The 18,305-nt window shown below is 43.2% G+C and overlaps 1 protein-coding gene across 9 annotated transcripts in view; it reads left to right on the top strand.

Annotated features, from left to right (window-relative positions):
* Positions 1-18,305, top strand: part of XRRA1 (X-ray radiation resistance associated 1) — a 94,500-nt gene that overhangs the window by 8,529 nt on the left and 67,666 nt on the right. For 4 of the 9 annotated variants that reach the window (XM_081240301.1, XM_081240300.1, XM_081240296.1 and 1 more), the window contains 5 exons: positions 1,880-2,061; positions 5,591-5,662; positions 6,852-6,924; positions 10,087-10,184; positions 15,415-15,548. In XM_081240301.1, the coding sequence (XP_081096427.1) occupies positions 1,880-2,061; positions 5,591-5,662; positions 6,852-6,924; positions 10,087-10,184; positions 15,415-15,548 (559 nt within the window). Of the gene's footprint in view, positions 1-1,879; positions 2,062-5,590; positions 5,663-6,851; positions 6,925-10,086; positions 10,185-15,212; positions 15,549-18,305 lie in introns of those variants that run through there. The other 5 variants (XM_081240304.1, XM_081240298.1, XM_081240302.1 and 2 more) reach the window with 5 other exon arrangements.

The following is an 18,305-nucleotide window of genomic DNA, read 5'->3' as shown; positions in this document are numbered from 1 at the left end:
TTGGATCCTGGAACAGAAAGAGAACATTAGTGAGAAAACTGACAAAAATCAAAGAAAGGCTGTAGATTCATTACTAATATTATGCCAGTGTTAATTTCTTGGTTTTAACCATTGTATTATGATTATATAAGATGTTAACATTAGGGAACCTGGGTGAAAGCTGTCCAGGAACTCTGTATTATTTTTTACAGCTTTTCTGGAAGTCTGAAATTATCTCAAAATGAAAAGTTACAGGGGAAAAAAACCTTCCCATGAATACTCTTCCTGCTAAAAGCCTACCCCATTAAAACCCAAACTCCTTATTCTGGTCCTCAAGACCTTTGAGATCTGACTCTGCTGACCTCTCCAGCCTCATCTCTTTTCCCTCAGGTCTATCTCCCCACACACTCCAGGCCTTCCTTCCTGGCTCTGTTGGCAGTTTTGGCACCAACTCAGGCTGGAGGCTCTAGGAGTTTGGGATTTTGGGATAGGACAGAGGTCCATGGCCTAGATGGGGGCAGCCCTGGGAAATGAGTGCCTGGGCTGTCAGGCCCAGGATGGGAATAGGAACTGGCTCACGTCAGACGTAGGATGGGAGCTGCATCCAAGACGCAGGATTAGCAACAGTGGTCAGGTGAGTGAAGGCGAGCCCTTGAGGCAGGGCTAGCAGGCTATGCAGGCAGAGAGCCAGTGGTCAGGGGCACCAAGCTGGTTCCCACAGCTCTGTGCTGTTCTTCTGTGCAGTCCCAATCTTTGGTTTTTCCATCTCCACCTAGTCAACTTTCAATGCACAAGATCTATCTCATGCCCTAGGCTGGTAGCTCCCCACTCTGGGCTTCACAGCACCCTTTACATTATTGAGCTCCTTCGAATCCTCTGTTGTATTCTTCTCCATAGCCCCAGCTCCTGGCGCAAAGTATATGCTCAGAAAAGGTCTGAATGGATGATTGTGGGTGAGAGCTGTGGCTCAGGGCAAGTTCAGCAACACTCACAGTGTGGTAAGCTCTGTGCAGGCCTTGGGAATACTGAGATGAGTGAATCAAAGTCTGTGCTGTCATGGAACTTCCACTCTAGAGGGCAAGACAGACAATAAACAAGTGAACAAATACAATAATTACAGATTACAATGAATAAACTAGTGATGAAGGAGAGAACAGATTCCAGAATGTTGTCACGATTTTTGTTAGGTGGGCTTACTAGTAAACCTCATATTCTTCTTTTTACTTAACATACATTTTCTAGTTCATTCTACAGTGAGCATGCATTATTGGGTCTTTAAAAAATGCCAGCTGTCCTCTCACTTTCTTATTCTGAGGTCCTAATGCAACTTTTGCCGTATAATGATAGAATCCAGGATAAGTTCTGGGAAGATGTAGCCCATTGAGTTGGTGTCACACAATGGGCTTTACCTTTACCCAAGAGATGACAAATGGGGCAATAACTAGCTGGCTCAGGAAAAAATGATCAGCTCTGCTGAGGAGAGTCAGGGAAGGCTTCACAGAGTAGGAAATACTTTATCTACAATCTTGAAAGAACAATTAGAGTTTGGAGGCAAAAATGTGGAGGAAGGAATTGGGCAAGTCATTCTATACTTTGAGTCTTAGCCTTTTTGTCTGTAAAATGGGGGCAGTAGCATGTCTTCACCGGGTTTGCGGTTGGGGGCCAATTAAATAAGACAGGTAATAAGTAAGTAAGTAAGTAAAGTAAGTAAGTAAGTAAGTAAGTAAGTAAGACAGGTATATAGATGCTCCCCCTCCCCAGCTGCAGCACGGTATTTGGTGCATATTAGGTAACGAGGAGCTAATTTTCATTTTAGTATTAAAGATAAACATTCTGTAAGTGCACGAGTTGTGGCTTTGGAGGAGTTTGCTCCTTGTCACTCTTCTGATCTTCCCAACAGGCCGAGGACACTGGTTAGTGACTCGGAAATGTAGCCTCAAGAAGAAGCCCAGGGGTGTGGTTGAAGCACGAGCTGAAGGTCAGGAAAGCCAGAAGGTTTCTTTTGAGATTGGAGGAAAGAAAGGGTCTCGACAGGAAAACCAAATGGACACTCCGGGACACGTGCTGGACCAGGCTTTTCTGGTGAGCGTAAATGCATCCTGAAAGGCTGGCAGCACCAGCTGACGACTGTCTTGGTGGGGGGCAAGGACTTGCCCTGCTTCCCTCTGGTACAGTTACCCCCAATCCACCCCAAACTATTAGAGTGATCTTGGCAAATTGAGTATAGCCAGGATGATGAAGGGGCCCAGAGCTTTCTTTATATGTAAAGCTTTCTTTACATCCACCTTATGAGATAGGTATTATCATCCCTATTATGTTGTTGCCATTGTGCAGATGCAAAAACTGAGGGCCCAAGACGTAATTTGCCTTGGCCAAGTTCCCTCAGCTAGTAATTAGGACTCTGGTTTACCCAGGATTAGAACTACTCAGAATTAGAACTCTGGTCTACCGACTGCAAAGGCTGTGCCTTTATATTTTATCAGGTAAAAAGTCTTAATTGAGCCAGAGAGGCAAAGCAGTAGGTCAGGGGGAACAGTAAATTGAAAAATCGTATTCTAGCACCTAGTAGAGTATAAAGATTCCTGCTTTGCTCTGGGGAGATCTCTCTAGGAGCAGGGGGATTGGGGAGGCCCCACATACCACAGTCTTTGTCCTTTGGGTTTAGGGTCTGGCTGAAAGCCAGGGATGCCAACTAGATATACCCAGTGTCTGGGGCAGGCTTTACAAAGGGCACTGGGGTGGCTGTGTTAGAGACCAGCCAGGTAATTTCACATCTTCTCTGTGCAATGCTTCAGTGGCTTTGCAAAGACACATTTTGTAAACCAATATTCATGTGCAGTCCAGTGCTCATAGCTCCCTAAGAAGAACTCCCAGGCAGCCTAGTTTGTACCCAGGCTTTGCTTATGGTTCCCAAGAGATAGGTTTCTGTATAGATCAGATGCTGAAAGAGAGCTTCAAGGAGGCAGCTGGTTACATCTCTGCTCAAGGTGGATAGTATAAGCTTTTTGCAGAGTCCTGTGGAATTTCTTTGATTGTTAGGTCCACCTCTCACTGGGAATGAGGAAGACTGAAGCAACAGTACTGAGGAGGGGCAGAAACACTTCCCATAAGACTCTTCTTTTCCCCTTTGTTTTCAACATGTACATCCCCCATTAACTGAGATAGCTTGTTACCCATGTTGCCACTTTGGATAGCAGAAGCATCAAGGATGTTTTTCAGAGTAATGGGGTACCTACCCGCCTATTGGATATGAACGTTTCACTGGCACTTCATATTGACCTTCTACACCAGTCCCCTTACTCCAAATCCCCGAAACACCTCTTTTCTAGTGTTTAATACATGGTCTCAATGATGGTCTCAATACTATCTACCCAGTCACCAAGCAAGTAACTTTGGGTTATCCTTGACACGTGCCTCTCCCTCATCACCCTCCTCCCTGCCATTACCAAGCCCTGGTACCTTGATTAGTTGTCAAATCTGTATTCTTCTCTTCATCTGCCCTGCCACCACCCTAATCTGGGCTACCATCATCTTTTATTGGACTAATTCAGTAACTTCCTAACTATTATAGTTTGAACCAACTAGCATGCTTTTGTTTCATATAAAGAGAAGCCAGAGGCATTGTTATTCTAGGGTAGGTTAATTCATTGGTTTAATGACTTCTTCCAAGTCCCAGGTTCCTCCATCTCTCTGCTCTTATATCCTCGGCACATTAGCTTGTCCTCTTGGGCTGATTGCCTTCATGATCCTGAGATGGCTGCTGAACTCTGGTCATCACATTTAAAGGATAACATCCAGAGGTAGAAAAGGGATTGTCACTGTCTTACATTGAGTTTTAAAGGTAAGAATTTCCCAGAACTGGCCTCCCACCCCCAGCAGCCAGCGTCTCCTTGGCCAAACCTGTATCACAAATCCCAACAGTCAATGGTTAGGGGAACATGACCACCATGACTGGATTAGACAAAGTCAAGACTTAGCCTGTGGAGCTGGAGTTGAAGGATATATCCACTCAGAGAAATGTGAACGATATTGGGGTTCTTTAACAAGGAAGAAGTAGAGAAGTGGCTCTAGAGAAGCCAGTTAACAATGTCTAGTACAGTGGTCTCTCACCACCCTTTCCTGTCTTCTCATCCTTTCTGCGTGTGTCAGACATAGCAATTTTTATAAAATTTCTATCAGCCCCCTGCCAAAAAACCTCTGACAGATTTCCATTAACTATAGGATAAAATCCACGCTCCTTTACAGAGCCAACATGGACACAAATGATCTAATGACTGCCTCCCTAGCCTTATTTTGTTTTTCATCCTCTCAAAAGCACCTTGCTTCCACCTGCCTTGATAATTTTCACGACCCCTGCTACCCACTTTCATGGGACCAACTCCTACTTAGCACTTAGGTATCAGCTGAAATATTACTTCCTCAAGTGAGTATCTCCTCACTTCCACACTGAGGTTAGGACCTCCTGTTACTGTCTCCCATAGCATCTTGAATTTCTCCTTTAAAATATTTATCATGTTTATAAATACTTGCTTGCTCCTTGGCGTCCATGCAGTTTTAAGCTTTCAGAAGGCATGGAATATTTCTGCTTCTTATTCATTGTCTTAAATTCCTAGTTCCATGCCTAAACATAAAAGGTACCATAACTAAATGATTAACTGAAAAAAAGAATGGGGTTTGATTAAACAAATAGAAACTCCAAAGCTGAGATGTTCTTCTGACTTTTTAATTGTGAAGGGCAACATATGGTAGTCCTAAGAGCATAGTGTTTAGTGATTACAGATTTGGATTCAAATCATAGATCTATCACTTACTGGCTGTGGGACTTTAGGGAAGTCACTTTATCTCTTTTAGCCTTGCCTTTCTCATTTATAAAGAGACATAATCAGGGCTTCCCTGGTGGCGCAGTGGTTGAGAGTCCGCCTGCCGATGCAGGGCACACGGGTTCGTGCCCTGGTCTGGGAGGATCCCACATGCCGCGGAGCAGCTGGGCCCGTGAGCCATGGCCACTGAGCCTGTGCGTCCGGAGCCTGTGCTCCACAACGGGAGAGGCCACAACAGTGAGAGGCCCGCATACGGCAAAAAAAAAAAAAAAAAAAAAAAAAAGTATTAAACATTGCAATAAACTATTAAAAAAAAAAGAGAGACATAATCATACTTACGTCAAAGAGTTCAGTTAGGATTAGGAGAAAGTTTGTTGATATATTTAGCACAAAACATGGCCCAAAGTAGTGCTTAGTAAATATTTGGTGAATAAATGAATGAATGAACAAGCACACAAATTATGACAAATGTATGAGATTAGTAAAGCCCCGGAAATACCGATTTTTTAAAGAGCCAAGTAGAGGAAGTGGGGCCCAGAAAAGACAGAGAAGGAACAAAGAGGCAGGAATCTTCCTAAGAACCACGTAAAGTCAAAGTTTCCATCCCCACCCTACAGATGGGAAACAGAGGTGGGAGAGCTGAGGTGGCAGCTTGATTCTGAGCAGCTCCAAAGCGTGTGCTCTTTCCATTGTGCCAGGCTGCCCTCCTCAACAGGGAGTCATTTGTTGTCTTGGCCAATTATATAAGCTTTGTTGGGGCCTTGACGCTGATTGTCTGCACTGTGTTCCAGCTGAAGCACCACTGTGTGAAGAATCCATCAGACCTATGCAACATTAACGTGAGCGGCCTGAAGTTCTCCAAGGTAAGGCCAGCCAGCAGAGATGTGATTGGGGTGAGCCAGACCTGAGGTAGCTCCTGGCTGTTGGACCATTGTACTTCCACAGTCCTTGGGGACTGGGAATCTGGTCATAGGGAGGGGGAGGGTCAGACAGGGACTCACTGGGTGGAAACAACATTCACAGACACAATCTTTTGCTATATATTTGGTGTTGCCATTATCCCATGTGAAGTGAGTTAAAGGAAATAAATAGCCTTATGGAAGTGGTTTGAATGTGCATAGAATTTTATTGGGGTATGATTCATTGTATGACACTGAGTTCCCATCAGAAGAGCCTACAGGAGAAATTTCTCTCAGGTTTCAGTGCCAGGAGTGGTAGTGGTTCTCCCAAGATGCTGGTTTGTTCTCAACTCGCAGACTCTGTGACGTATGTAATGAGTCATGTTTCTTTCTTTGCACTGGCTAATAGGTAGCTTGGAGCTAGATTTGTGGCCTACCATTAGCCAGTGTATTGCTATATACCACATATGGCATCTATTTTCAGTTTGTAGGCTTTCCATGGCATAGAAAGAGAGATTGCTTATATAATGCCACATAGCAGTTAAAATGTATCAACATAAGTAAATCTAAAAAAATCTATGTGTCTCAACACAAGTAAATCTCAAACACATAGTGTTGAGTGAAGAAGGCAGGTTGCAGAATGATATCTACAATATGATGGCATTTTATATAAAGTTTTAAAACATGTAAATAACACTGTATTTATGGCTTATGGATACACATACATGTAATACCAGTATAAAACAGGTATGAGAGTGATAATCACCAATTCAGGACAGCTGTTATCTGTGGGAGAGAGGGATAAGAGTACAACTGGGGTTGGATACGTTAGGGGGAGTGGTGGTGGTCAACTCTGTAGTGTTCTGTTTCTTTAAGGAAATTTGAAGCAAAGACAGCAAAATATTAGGATTTATTAAAGCTGGATAGTGGTTACACGGGGCTTCAGAGTAACATTCACTATACTTTTCTGAACATTTGAATTATTTCATAATAGAAAAAAAAAGAAGCAGAAAAGACCTTCCTGCCTTTAACAAGTATCTGCTCTTGTTCTTACCCCTTGAGGTCTTTGCTCCTTCTGACAGCAGCTCTGGAGCTTCAGCAAGGCCTGCAGGCAGGGAACTAATCTTGTGTTCTTTGAAATGCCTCCTCACAGGCTAAGGAAAAGGACTTCAAGCATTTTAATTCTGTGATTTACATCAATGCCTCAGAAAACCTACTGCCTCTAGGTAAGTTTTCTTCCTGAAAACTACCTTCTGCCGCTTGGCTGTCACAGCCAGTCTCTCATGTTAGAACTTGTCTGTCAGTCCACCTGTGACAGGCCACGCATCCCTTTTTTTGGAGTGCAGTAGGCTGGGTGAGGGAGAACACACAGACCTAATTCCAGTCCAGAGCTGGCACTGCCTACTCAGAACATTTCTCTGTGAGCTCCTGCTTCTCTAACTGTAAATGGAGATAATGTCCTTCCTTTTTTCCTCCCTAAGGCAGGATACCTTGTAGACTCAGATAAGGACAGTCAGCCCTTCGTATCTATCTATTCCACATCCACAGATTCAACCAAATATGGATGGAAGATATTTGAAAAAAAATTCCGGAAAGTTCCACAAAGCAAAACTTGAGTTTTCCATGCACTGGCAACTACTTACGTAGCATATACATTGTATTTACAACTATTTACAGAGCATTTACATTATGTTAGGTATCATTGGTAACCTAGAGATGATTTAATGTGTACAGGAGGCTGGGCACAGGTTATATGCAAACACTGCATCATTTTATACAGGGGACTTGAGCATCCATGATTTTGGTGTCCATGGTGGTGATGCAGGATGGTGGTGGAGGTGGGTGTTAGGGTGGGAGCGGTGGACCCAATCCCCTGCAGATACCAAGGGATTGCATGTAAGAAATTGTTAAGTCCCTGAAAGCTCCTGTAGGACTGTAAAGCCTTCTTGTTTATTCAGCAGATCCACAGCGACCCCTGCTGGGTGTCAGAACTATATGACTGCTTGGCTTTTAGAAATCAGTGTGTCCAGTTCCTGTTCTGGTGAACTCAGTTATAGCAGGGTATACGGTCAGTGCCATGATAGGGGGAATCAGAAAATCAGTCAGGCCTAGAGTGTCAGAGGAAACTTCTGAGAAGAAGAGTACGTAGGCTGAGACCTAAAACACAAATAGAAGTGACTCAGGAATTAGAAGGTGAGAAGGCATTTCAGGCCAACGGAGCAAATGTGGGCTGGCAGTGCCTGATCAGGGGCCCTGAAGAAGCTTTGTATGTGTGCATGGTATATGGGTAGGGGAGAATGGAGACTAGAAAGGTGGGCAAGGACTATATTATCAGGGGCCCTGGGTGACTTGGACTTAATCCTGCAGGCAAAAGAGAGCCTTGGAAGGCTTTGAAATAGAGAGGCTCAGTGGTGGCTGTGAGGAGCATGGATTATAAGATGGAAGCAAGGAAACCTGGAAGATGGTTTCATTTTTCCAGGAGAGAGGAGGTGAGGCCTCAACCAGGGCTGTGGCAATAAGGGTGGAGGGGATTGAGAGAGACAGAGAGAGATTCAAGAGGAGATAGAAATAACCAGACTTGGTAACTAATGGGCATGTAGAGAAAGGGAGGAACCAAGAGGATTTACCGAGACAGACAGCACTACAGGAGAGGCAGGTTTAGGGATAAATGAGATGAATTCAGTTTTGAATGCATTGAGGTTGAGGGGTGTTTTTAAAGAAACATGTGACGAAGTCCCTGCCCTTGAGGAAACAGCATGGTCTGTCAGGAGCATGGGCTTGAAAAACAGGCAGCAGGCATATGAAAAGATGCTCATCCTCACTAGTAAATAAAATAACATCCAAGTACTGTTTTCTGCCTATCAAATATTGACAAAAATGAGAAGGACTGATGACTGCCACCATTGGTAGGGAAATAGGTACTCTCATAATCAAGTGTAATAAATTGGTGCAACATCTTTGGAAGGTAGTTTGGCGATGTCTCTTAACATAGTCTAATAGTTCCACTCTCAGGCATTTATTCTACAGAAACACACTTGTACAAGGATGTTCATTGGAAACATCCCGAAAGCACATCTTCCTATTGGCTCTACAGAACATTCCAACTCACAAAACCACCATAGGCCACACTTGACACCAGGTTCACCTAGAAGGCTCTGAGTAATTCCACACAGTATGCCAGCGGCACAGCGTCAGCAGTTCCTCTTCAGTGGAATCCTCACTGCAGCTCATGAGCAGTTCACGTAGCTGTTCATGCAGCCATCCATGAGCCATTCTCTGTGGCTCCTAGCTCAGGTCCAAAGCAATGAAACTCTCATTGGGTGGATGCAGGAGCCACTCTGGCTTAGAAACCTTGTTCCCCATGGGATCAGATAGTTGTTGTAACACTCCATAGACATGGCTCCCAGAGTTCCTGCAAAGGACATGTCCAGTTATAGGCATCACACACAGAGAAGCCCAAAGTTATGGTGCCCCCTTGAGATAGTTATAGTTCATTTATAGTTTCTCCTAGTCCGGATGTGGTTTACTAACCTGGGGTCATTTTTACCATAGCAATATTGCCTGATAACACAGTGACCATACCATTTGTTTCATGTTACCAAGGGAAGAAGGCTAGAAAGTTAACCCAAGGTCCAGTTCTCAAGCGGAAGGGGAAGAGTGTTCTTAACCTTTTATCCAGATTGTCTAGCGACTATCACTAGGGGAATGGTTAACTAAAATAGGGTATGTCTATACAACAGAACATAATTCAGACATTATGCAGATCTATATGTTTTGACTTGGAACAATCTTTAAGTCATATTGTTAAGGGAAAAAAGCAAGTCACAGTACAACGTGTGTAGTATGATTCCCTTTTTGTAAAAAGAGTGTGTGTGTGTGTGTGTGTGTGTGTGAGAGAGAGAGAGAGAGAGAGAGAGAGAGAGTGAGTGAGTGAGTGAGTATACCCATGAGAAAAAGTCTGGGGTATTATACATGAAGCTTTGAATAGTTACCTCTAGGTGTTGAGATTAAAGGGAACTTTTATGTTTCTATGTTTTTTTAAAGCTTTTTGGTGGGAATGTTTCATTTTTATAACCAGAAATAATAAAGATCATTTTTAAAATGGGCTTTGGAATTAGGCTTAGATCCAGTTGTTGGCCCTTCCACTTACCAGCAATTCTATTTCTAGCAAATCACTTAGCCTAGCTAAGCCTTGGTTTCTTCAGCAGTGGAATGGAAGTAGTAATCCCTATTTTTCAGTGTTTTTAGAGATTTAGTGTCCATGTATGTAAAGCACTTTACACAGTGTCTGGCCTAACACAGTGGGACCCCAGTAAATGACCACTGTTAATATCTTTCTCTTACGTCCTTCACAAGCCACCGTTTCTCTCTTTCTCCTCCCCCTGTAGAGGCATTTCACACATTTCCAGTCTTAAAGGAACTGGAGCTCGCATTTAATGGCATCAAAACAGTCTACGTGAAGTATGGAGACTTTAAGTCCTTGGAAGTAAGTTGGAGGTAGGGAGTTTTTGGTGCCCACCTGTATGCCTGTAAGGAATGGGTGTAAGGAGTATACTGATTAAAACTGTTGGAAAGGGGCTCTCTGGGCCTTTATAGCCACCTTGCTTCAGGGTGTTCCTCTGGGGCGGGTGGTGGAGTTGGTGGTGATAATAAGGGAGTGGGGTTGGTGGAGGTGGTGGCCAGTGGGTGAGAATATATTATACTTATGGCCACGGGGCATGGTCTTGGAAAATAAATGCCAAAGGTCATGTCCAAAGGAGTCTGTGCAGAGGAGTGATTTTGAATAGAGTACTATAGGAAGGAGAATTTGAGGGGAGATCTGGATCCAGTGGGGGTTGAGCCATGGAGGTTAAGTGCTAGGCACAGAAAATTGGACCTGCTGAACTAGAGGCGTTATGGACCGATTCCAGAGACCCATCCTGGTATGAGTGAGCCAGATTGGCTCTAATGAGCTCGGATAAGGTTATGGGCCATAGGTCCAGGGATGAGTGTGAAATAAAGTAGGGCTGTTATAAGTTCTATAGCAGACTCTTGACATTTGTACATCCACAGCTGTTTTGTATTCACAAATACAAAAAACTTTGTTTGCACTCTTGGCTTTCTCCTAAATTAAATTTCCCATCGTCATGCATTTTCTATACATGTTCTCATACTTCAAGTTAATCACCTCTTCAACATCCATGAAAACTTTAGGATCATTTTTTGCAAAGAAACAAAGCTCTTGTCACCACCCGGGAGTCTGCATACATGGAGAGTAGAGAACAGTAGAGCTGGCTTGAGGTGTGGGGCGGGCATCTGGCCAGGCTCACTCACTAAGTAATGGGCTCTTCCCCACATGTTGGCCTTCTAGAAGAGCTTCAGAGTCACACCTCAGCGAAATGTCTGCATGTCATGAGCCTTGGGGTTTTCCCCAAAGAGCTGGTAACTTAAATTATTTAATCTACAAACATCAAGAGTCGGCCATTCTTCATAAAACCTCATTTAACCTGGTCTGGCCAGAGAGAGACCTTCCACAAAACTGAACTTTTAAGAGTTGATGCCCTTTACATGCCAAAGTTTTAAGAAGTTTTAACCGCTTGGGATGGTGATCTTCCTAAAATGGATTATAAGTCCTTGCATTTTTAAAGCATGCTATACTGAATGTAATGGTACCTTTTCTCCATGGTTTCCAGCCATATTGAGGATGACAGTGCTTTACTATGATTTCTGACAGGAGTGGTCCTCATGCTTATCCAGGAAGCAAAGCTCTTGAAGGTCCAATAATACAAGGAGAGGGAGAGGGTAAATTTACAACAACTGATGCAATTTTGTGCTAGGTTAAAAACGTTTTATACCAGAATTTATTATAGACAGTGAGAAACTGGTTCCAGATGCTCTAGAGATACAGGGAGCCACTTCCCTCACCTACAGGCCTGGGAGCTTATTATAAGCTTCCATTAATTTTTTACTTTGCTTTTTAAAAAAGTAGTTATTGAACTTCTGTATATCATGCATTGTGCCAGGCATCCTACCTTCCTCACCCTTACCATTTCAAACCCCTACTTCATGTGCCAGTGGGCCACAGGGAGGGGACATGACTACAGGCTCTGACCCCACAGCTGACTTACTAGTTGATCATAATGGACTTTTGAGAGGCCCTACTTCATAGTTCGATAACAACTGATGAAGATTATTTATCCAGCAGACCAGCCCTACCCAAGGGAATTTATTTATATAACAGAGCGGACCAAAGTCAAGATGCAGAACATAAATGAGAAAAGGAAATCTCCTGGCCAATCGTTTGTTTTCATCTCTGTGTGGTTTGAAAGGGCTCTCTAAGAAAAAGGATAAACCTGTCAAATGTCCTGAATTTGCAGCTTATGGCAGTGAATACCTTGATGTGTAATAAAACTTGATGTGACTCAGCACATGCAGCATCCAACTTAGGAATCTTCTGTCCTTGTTTGCCAGAAAGGCTGTCACCCAGAGTAGAACTCTTCAGGAGTCAGTTTAGGAAAACAGCTTTGTCATGATTTGATTCTCTGCATACGGGCCTGAAAAAGAGTCAGCTGGAGCTCTGCCCTGAAAGTCAGGAGACCTCGTTTATAGTCTTGGTCTGCCACTACTTTGCCATACCTCCTCAGCCAAATAATTTACCTCTCTGGAACTTAAGTTTCCTCCTCTGTAAATTCTGGGCCAGCTGTGAAATTCTGCGACCTGCAGTTCTAAGACTATTCGTTTCTTTGAGCTGCCCTTACTTCCATAGAGAGCAGATTTGGACCTGACATGAAATAGCCAAAGCAGCCAGAGCAAGGGTCAGCAAACTTTTTCGGTAGGAGGCCAGACAGTGAATATTCTAGACTTTGCGGTCCGTACGGTCATAACTAGTCATAACTAGTCCACTCTGCTGTTGTAGAAGGAAAGCAGTTGTAGACAGTATGTAAGCAAAGGGGCAGGGCTGTGTTCCCATAAAACTTTATGATGCTGAAATTTGAATTTTACATAATTTTCATACAATGTTATTCTTTTTGTGCTTTTTTCCTAACCATTTAAAAATGTACAAAGCATTCTTAGCTCACAGGCCATACAAAACAGGCAGCAGGCTGGATTTGGCTTACAGGCCTTTGTTTGCCAATTTCTGAGCTAGAACACTGATGGAACAGCTCAGTATGGTTGGAATGGAGTGAGACACCATAGAGTGTGGCGATAGATGAGCCTGGCGAGGTAACAGAAGAGAGACTGTAGAGAGCCTTAGAGGGACTTTGAATCTTATCCTATGGATAACAGGGGTCCATTGAAGGATTTGGAACTGAGGAGTAATAGGGTCTGAACTGTATTTTAGAAAAACCACTGTGGCTTGGCTGCTGTATAAAGAATGGATTGGAAGGAACAAGTATGAGAGATATTAAGGAGGTAGAATCCATTGCTGACTGTCCACATATGTGTATGAAGGAGAGGATGATCCCCATCTTTATCTATGTTTATCCAAGCCAGCTTTCCAGGTCTTCATCCTTGAAGGCTTCTCTCTCTGCCCCTACCAAGTGGGATCACCCGTTTGTGTGGACTCTCAAAACTTGGAATTTACTGATGGCAGCATGAACTCGGCATTCCTTTGGTGCTGGGCATCTTTCATGGCCTGTGCAGTCCTATCAAGCCCTCTATACCATGGACTGTAGTCATACCCAAACCATTTGCAGTTCTCAGAATAAGCAAGGCTGCCTCCTGGCTTCTATACATGCCACTTGCTGTGCTGTATGTCTTTTTGCCCTTAACAATTTGGTGAATACCGACTAGTCTCTGAGGACAGCTTAAGCATCACCTGCTCCGTGAAGCCCGTCTGGACCCCCTGGTAGAGCTCAAACATCTATCCCAGCAGCATTGCTACTTAACAGACACATGTATGTATCTAGCTGCCCAACTAGGCTGTGAGCTCACACAGGGCAGGGACTGGTTCAAAGTAAGCCTTCAGTATAGGGGCCTTGAATGAAGGGATTGTGATGACCATGAGAGCCAACATTAAGCATTTACAGTGCACTAGGCTTCATGCTAAAGGCTTTACCTACATAATTCCTCATAAAAATCCATTATTATTTCCACTTTATAGATAAGGAACCTTGTTTAAGTATTGATAATTTGCCCAAGATCACACAATTAGCCAGGACTTAAACCCAGGTCTACAGAGCCTGTCAATTAAGTACTAAAGTGGAGTACCAAACCCGGTTCTCCTCCAGCAATGACCTGCAGTCAGTTGTGTATGTGTGACTGACTGTGTTTCACTGAAGTGGCAGACCAGAAACCTTGTCCCTGCACCAGTGGGATAAGGTGTGGAAACTGGCCCCATTCAGTAGGCATCTATGGGTGTGTGTTGGTGGAGGAATTACCGAGTACTGCTTGCCACACAGCAAGCCAGTAAATTGAGAGATAAGGTGTTGGGGCAAGGAATAGCGACTTTACTTGGAAAGCCAGCAACCAAGAAGATGGTGGACTAGTGTCCCAAAGAACCATCTTGCCTGAGTTAGAATTGAGGCTTCTTTTATACTAAAAGAGGAGGGAGTAAAGTCTAACATTTCCTGGTTCTGGTCAGCCTCCGGAGGGGATGTGTTAATTTCTTCCTTCCTGCAGTCATTCACAGGTGGGCCTGGTCAGGATGTTTCCTGTGAGATAAACAAAGGTATTTTAGCTTAATGCTCATTACCTGGGAGGCGGGGTTCCCAGAGATGGGCCATTATGTATAATTTAAGCTTATAGGCAACATTCCTTTAGTGATTAACTTGTGATAGAGTACAAAGTTTCTTCCCTATTACAGAGGGAGAGGGAAGGGAGCAGACTTGTACATAAGAGCTAAAGTGAGTGTCCAGAGAGGCTCTTCTAGAAGAGGGAGACCAGAGACTGGGGTGATATAATTTATCACAGTTGCCTTTGTCTTTGCAGAGAGAAACTCAGTTTCCTGACTGGTCTCCTAACTCAAGTCAACTATCTCATGAATCTAGGTGGCTAGTTAGAAAGTGCTTTATGATGAAGTGTCAGTTTGGGTCATTGTCCTAATAAGCCAGTTCATTTCAGCTGGTTTTTTAATGTGCACCTACTATGTGCCAGGTGCTAGCTAGATTATAAGGATACATTGATACAGTGACAAGGTGCTTCACCTCAGAGAGTTTATAGCCTAGTCCACCACTGTGTGCCAGGACCTGCTCAGCACATCCATGTACCAGTACCCTATTCCTCAGGCTTATATCCAGTTTTCACAGTTACCTGGCTGACTGTGAGCAGTAACCTCAGAACAGTCTAGATAAAGCACTTAAAGTCAGAGGAGGGAGAGATTCCATCTGGCTGGGGAATTAAGAAAGGTTTTATAAGGAGGCAGCTTTTGAACTGGCCTTTTAGGGCTTGGATTCAGATACATGGAGAAAGGGCATTCCTGAGTGAAAAGCTCAAGCAAAGATCTCTACGTGGGGTGTGGCAAGGGATGGGGAGCAGTCACTTTGGCCAGCACCACGCGGTAAACAAAGGCTTGCAGTATGGGGGCTGAGGCTGGCAAATAGGTTGGACATAGTAAAATGACTCTAGTAGACCTTGAAAGTTAATCCTGAGAGTCAGGAGGGTTTTAACCTGTGGGCGATGGGCCCTCCTGGAAGGTTAAAAAAAAAAAAAAAAAAAAGCCAGCTCCCACCTCATGTATGAGCATCATTGTCACGAGTAGTGCTTCTGTTTCCCCATCTTATATCTTTGCGCCATAGTTCCTGGACCTTTCCTTCAACAGCCTGACTGCAGAGGCCATCTGTGATCTGGGGATTCTGCCACACCTCCGTGTCCTGCTCCTCACAGGCAATGGACTCACCTCCCTGCCACCCAATTTGGCTGTCGCAGAGCAGTAAGTTCTACATCCCGGAGTCTGTCCCATGTGTTTCCCTCCTGAGCCTTTGTCTGGGTACATGTGTCCAAAGAAATAGTCCAAAGCAGCTCAAAAGGTCTGTAAGGACAGGCTGTGAGTGCTCAAAGCAGGTAGAATGCCACCTACTGAAGCTCCCAGAAAAGGCACTGGTGGGAACAGAGCCCCAAAGGTTCGGGAGGCCTCAGCTGGGTGTCCCACACTCCTCTGTGCTATTAGGAGAGACGCCGGTGTCTGGAGAGTCACTTTCCCTCCCTCTGATTGGTCACTGGTAAGTTGTGGCTATTGCTCTTGCCAGACTATTCCCCTTCAGGAACCCTCTAAATAAGATTTGCATATTCCCATTCTGCACATTTGCTGAGCCATGCCCTCTGGCCAGAATGTACTGGTCCTTCCTCGCTTAATAATAGCAATGACTCTGTCATACAGAGTGAAGTAAGTCAGAAAAAGAAAAATACCGTATGCTAACACATATATATGGAATCTAAAAAAAAAAAAAAAAGGTTCTGAAGAACCTAGGGGCAGGACAGGAATAAAGACACAGACATAGAGAATGGACTTGAGGACACGGGGAGGGGGAAGGGTAAACTGGGATGAAGAGAAAGAGTGGCATGGACATATATACCAAAATATAAAATACCAAATATAAAATAGATAGCTAGTGGGAAGCAGCCACATAGCACAGGGAGATCAGCTCAGTGCTTTGTGTCCACCTAGAGAGGTGGGGTAGGAAGGGTGGGAGGGAGACGCAATATTGAGGGGATATGGGGATGTATGTATATGCATAGCTGATTCACTTTGTTATTCAGCAGAAACTGACACAACATTGTAAAGCAATTATACTCCAGTAAAGATGTAAAAAAAAAAAAAGATATAAGGATGTAGTGTACAGCACAGAGAAAATAGCCAATATTGTATAATAACTTTATGTGGAGTATAATTTATAAAAATATCAAATCACTATGTTGTACACCTGAAACTAATACAATATTGTAACTATACTTCACTAAAAATTAAAATTAAAAAAAATAATAACAATACATGTGTAATGCTCACTATATGTCAGACAACACTCTTCTGTCACATTAAACATATATTAACTCATTTAATCCTCACAACCCTATGAGGTAAGTGCCCTATTTTTATCCCCATTTTATAGATGAGGAAATTGAGGTACAGATAGGTTACATAACTCAACCAGAGTTACAAAGCTAATAAGTGGCAGAGCCAGAATCTGAACCAAGTCCGTCTGACTCCAGAGACCCTGGTTACAACCATTACATTCTCTTCTTTATGTAGATTCTGTCCATATTCCGAGGGCTATCTCGGACCGTCTTCTTTTCCCTATGAGAAGCCTTCCCATATTAACCATTTGTAAGTGTACAGTTCAGTGACATTAAGTACATTCACATTGTTGTGCAACCATCACCATCATCCTGCTCCAAAACTCTGTTTGTCTTGCAAAAATTCCATCAACTTTGACTGATAGATATGACCCTTTTAAGAAGAACACCAGAGAAGCAAGAAGAACTACAGTCCTGCATCCTGTGGAACAAAAACCACATTCATAGAAAGATAGACAAGATGAAAAGGCAGAGGGCTATGTACCAGATGAAGGAACAAGATAAAACCCCAGAAAAAAAACTAAATGAAGTGGAGATAGGCAACCTTCCAGAAAAAGAATTCAGAATAATGATAGGGAAGATGATCCAGGACCTTGGAAAATGAATGGAAGTGAAGATTGAGAAGATGCAAGAAATGTTTAACAAAGACCTAGAAGAACTAAAGAACAAACACAGATGAACAATACAATAACTGAAATGAAAACTACACTAGAAGGAATCAATAGCAGAATAACTGAGGCAGAAGAACGGATAAGTGACCTGGAAGGCAGAAAGGTGGAATTCACTGCTGTGGAACAGAATAAAGAAAAAACAATGAAAAGAAATGAAGACAGCCTAAGAGACCTCTGGGACAACATTAAACGAACCAACATTCGCATTATAGGGGTCCCAGAAGGAGAAAGAGAAAGGACCCGAGAAAATATTTGAAGATATTATAGTCAAAAACTTCCCTAACATGGGAAAGGAAAAAGCCACCCAAGTCCAGGAAGCACAGCGAGTTCCATACAGGATAAACCCAAGGAGAAACACACTGAGACACATAGTAATCAAATTGGCAAAAATTAAAGACAAAGAAAAATTATTGAAAGCAGCAAGGGAAAAATGGCAAATAACATACAAGGGAACTCCCATAAAGTTAACAGCTGATTTCTCAGCAGAAACTCTACAGGCTACAAGGGAGTGGCATGATATACTTAAAGTGATGAAAGGGAAGAACCTACAACCAAGATTACTCTACTCAGCAAGGATCTCATTCAGATTCGATGGAGAAATCAAAAGCTTTACAGACAAGCAAAAGCTAAGGGAATTCAGCACCACCAAACCAGCTCTACAACAAATGCTACAGGAACATCTCTAAGTGGGAAACACAAGAGAAGAAAAGGACCTACAAAAACAAACCCAGAACAATTAAGAAAATGGTCACAGGAATATACATATTGATAATTACCTTAAACGTGAATGGATTAAATGCTCCAACCAAAAGACACAGGCTTGCTGAATGGATACAAAAACAAGACCCATGTATATGCTGTCTACAAAAGACCCACTTCAGACCTAGGGACACATACAAACTGAAAGTGGGGGGATGGAAAAAGATATTCCATGCAAATGGAAA

This window comes from Mesoplodon bidens, assembly GCF_964165515.1.
Source record: "Mesoplodon bidens genome assembly, chromosome: 7".
NCBI lineage: Eukaryota > Metazoa > Chordata > Mammalia > Artiodactyla > Ziphiidae > Mesoplodon > Mesoplodon bidens.
The sequence above is the reverse complement of the archived record's forward strand: the minus strand, read 5'-3'. Positions and strand labels throughout refer to the sequence as shown.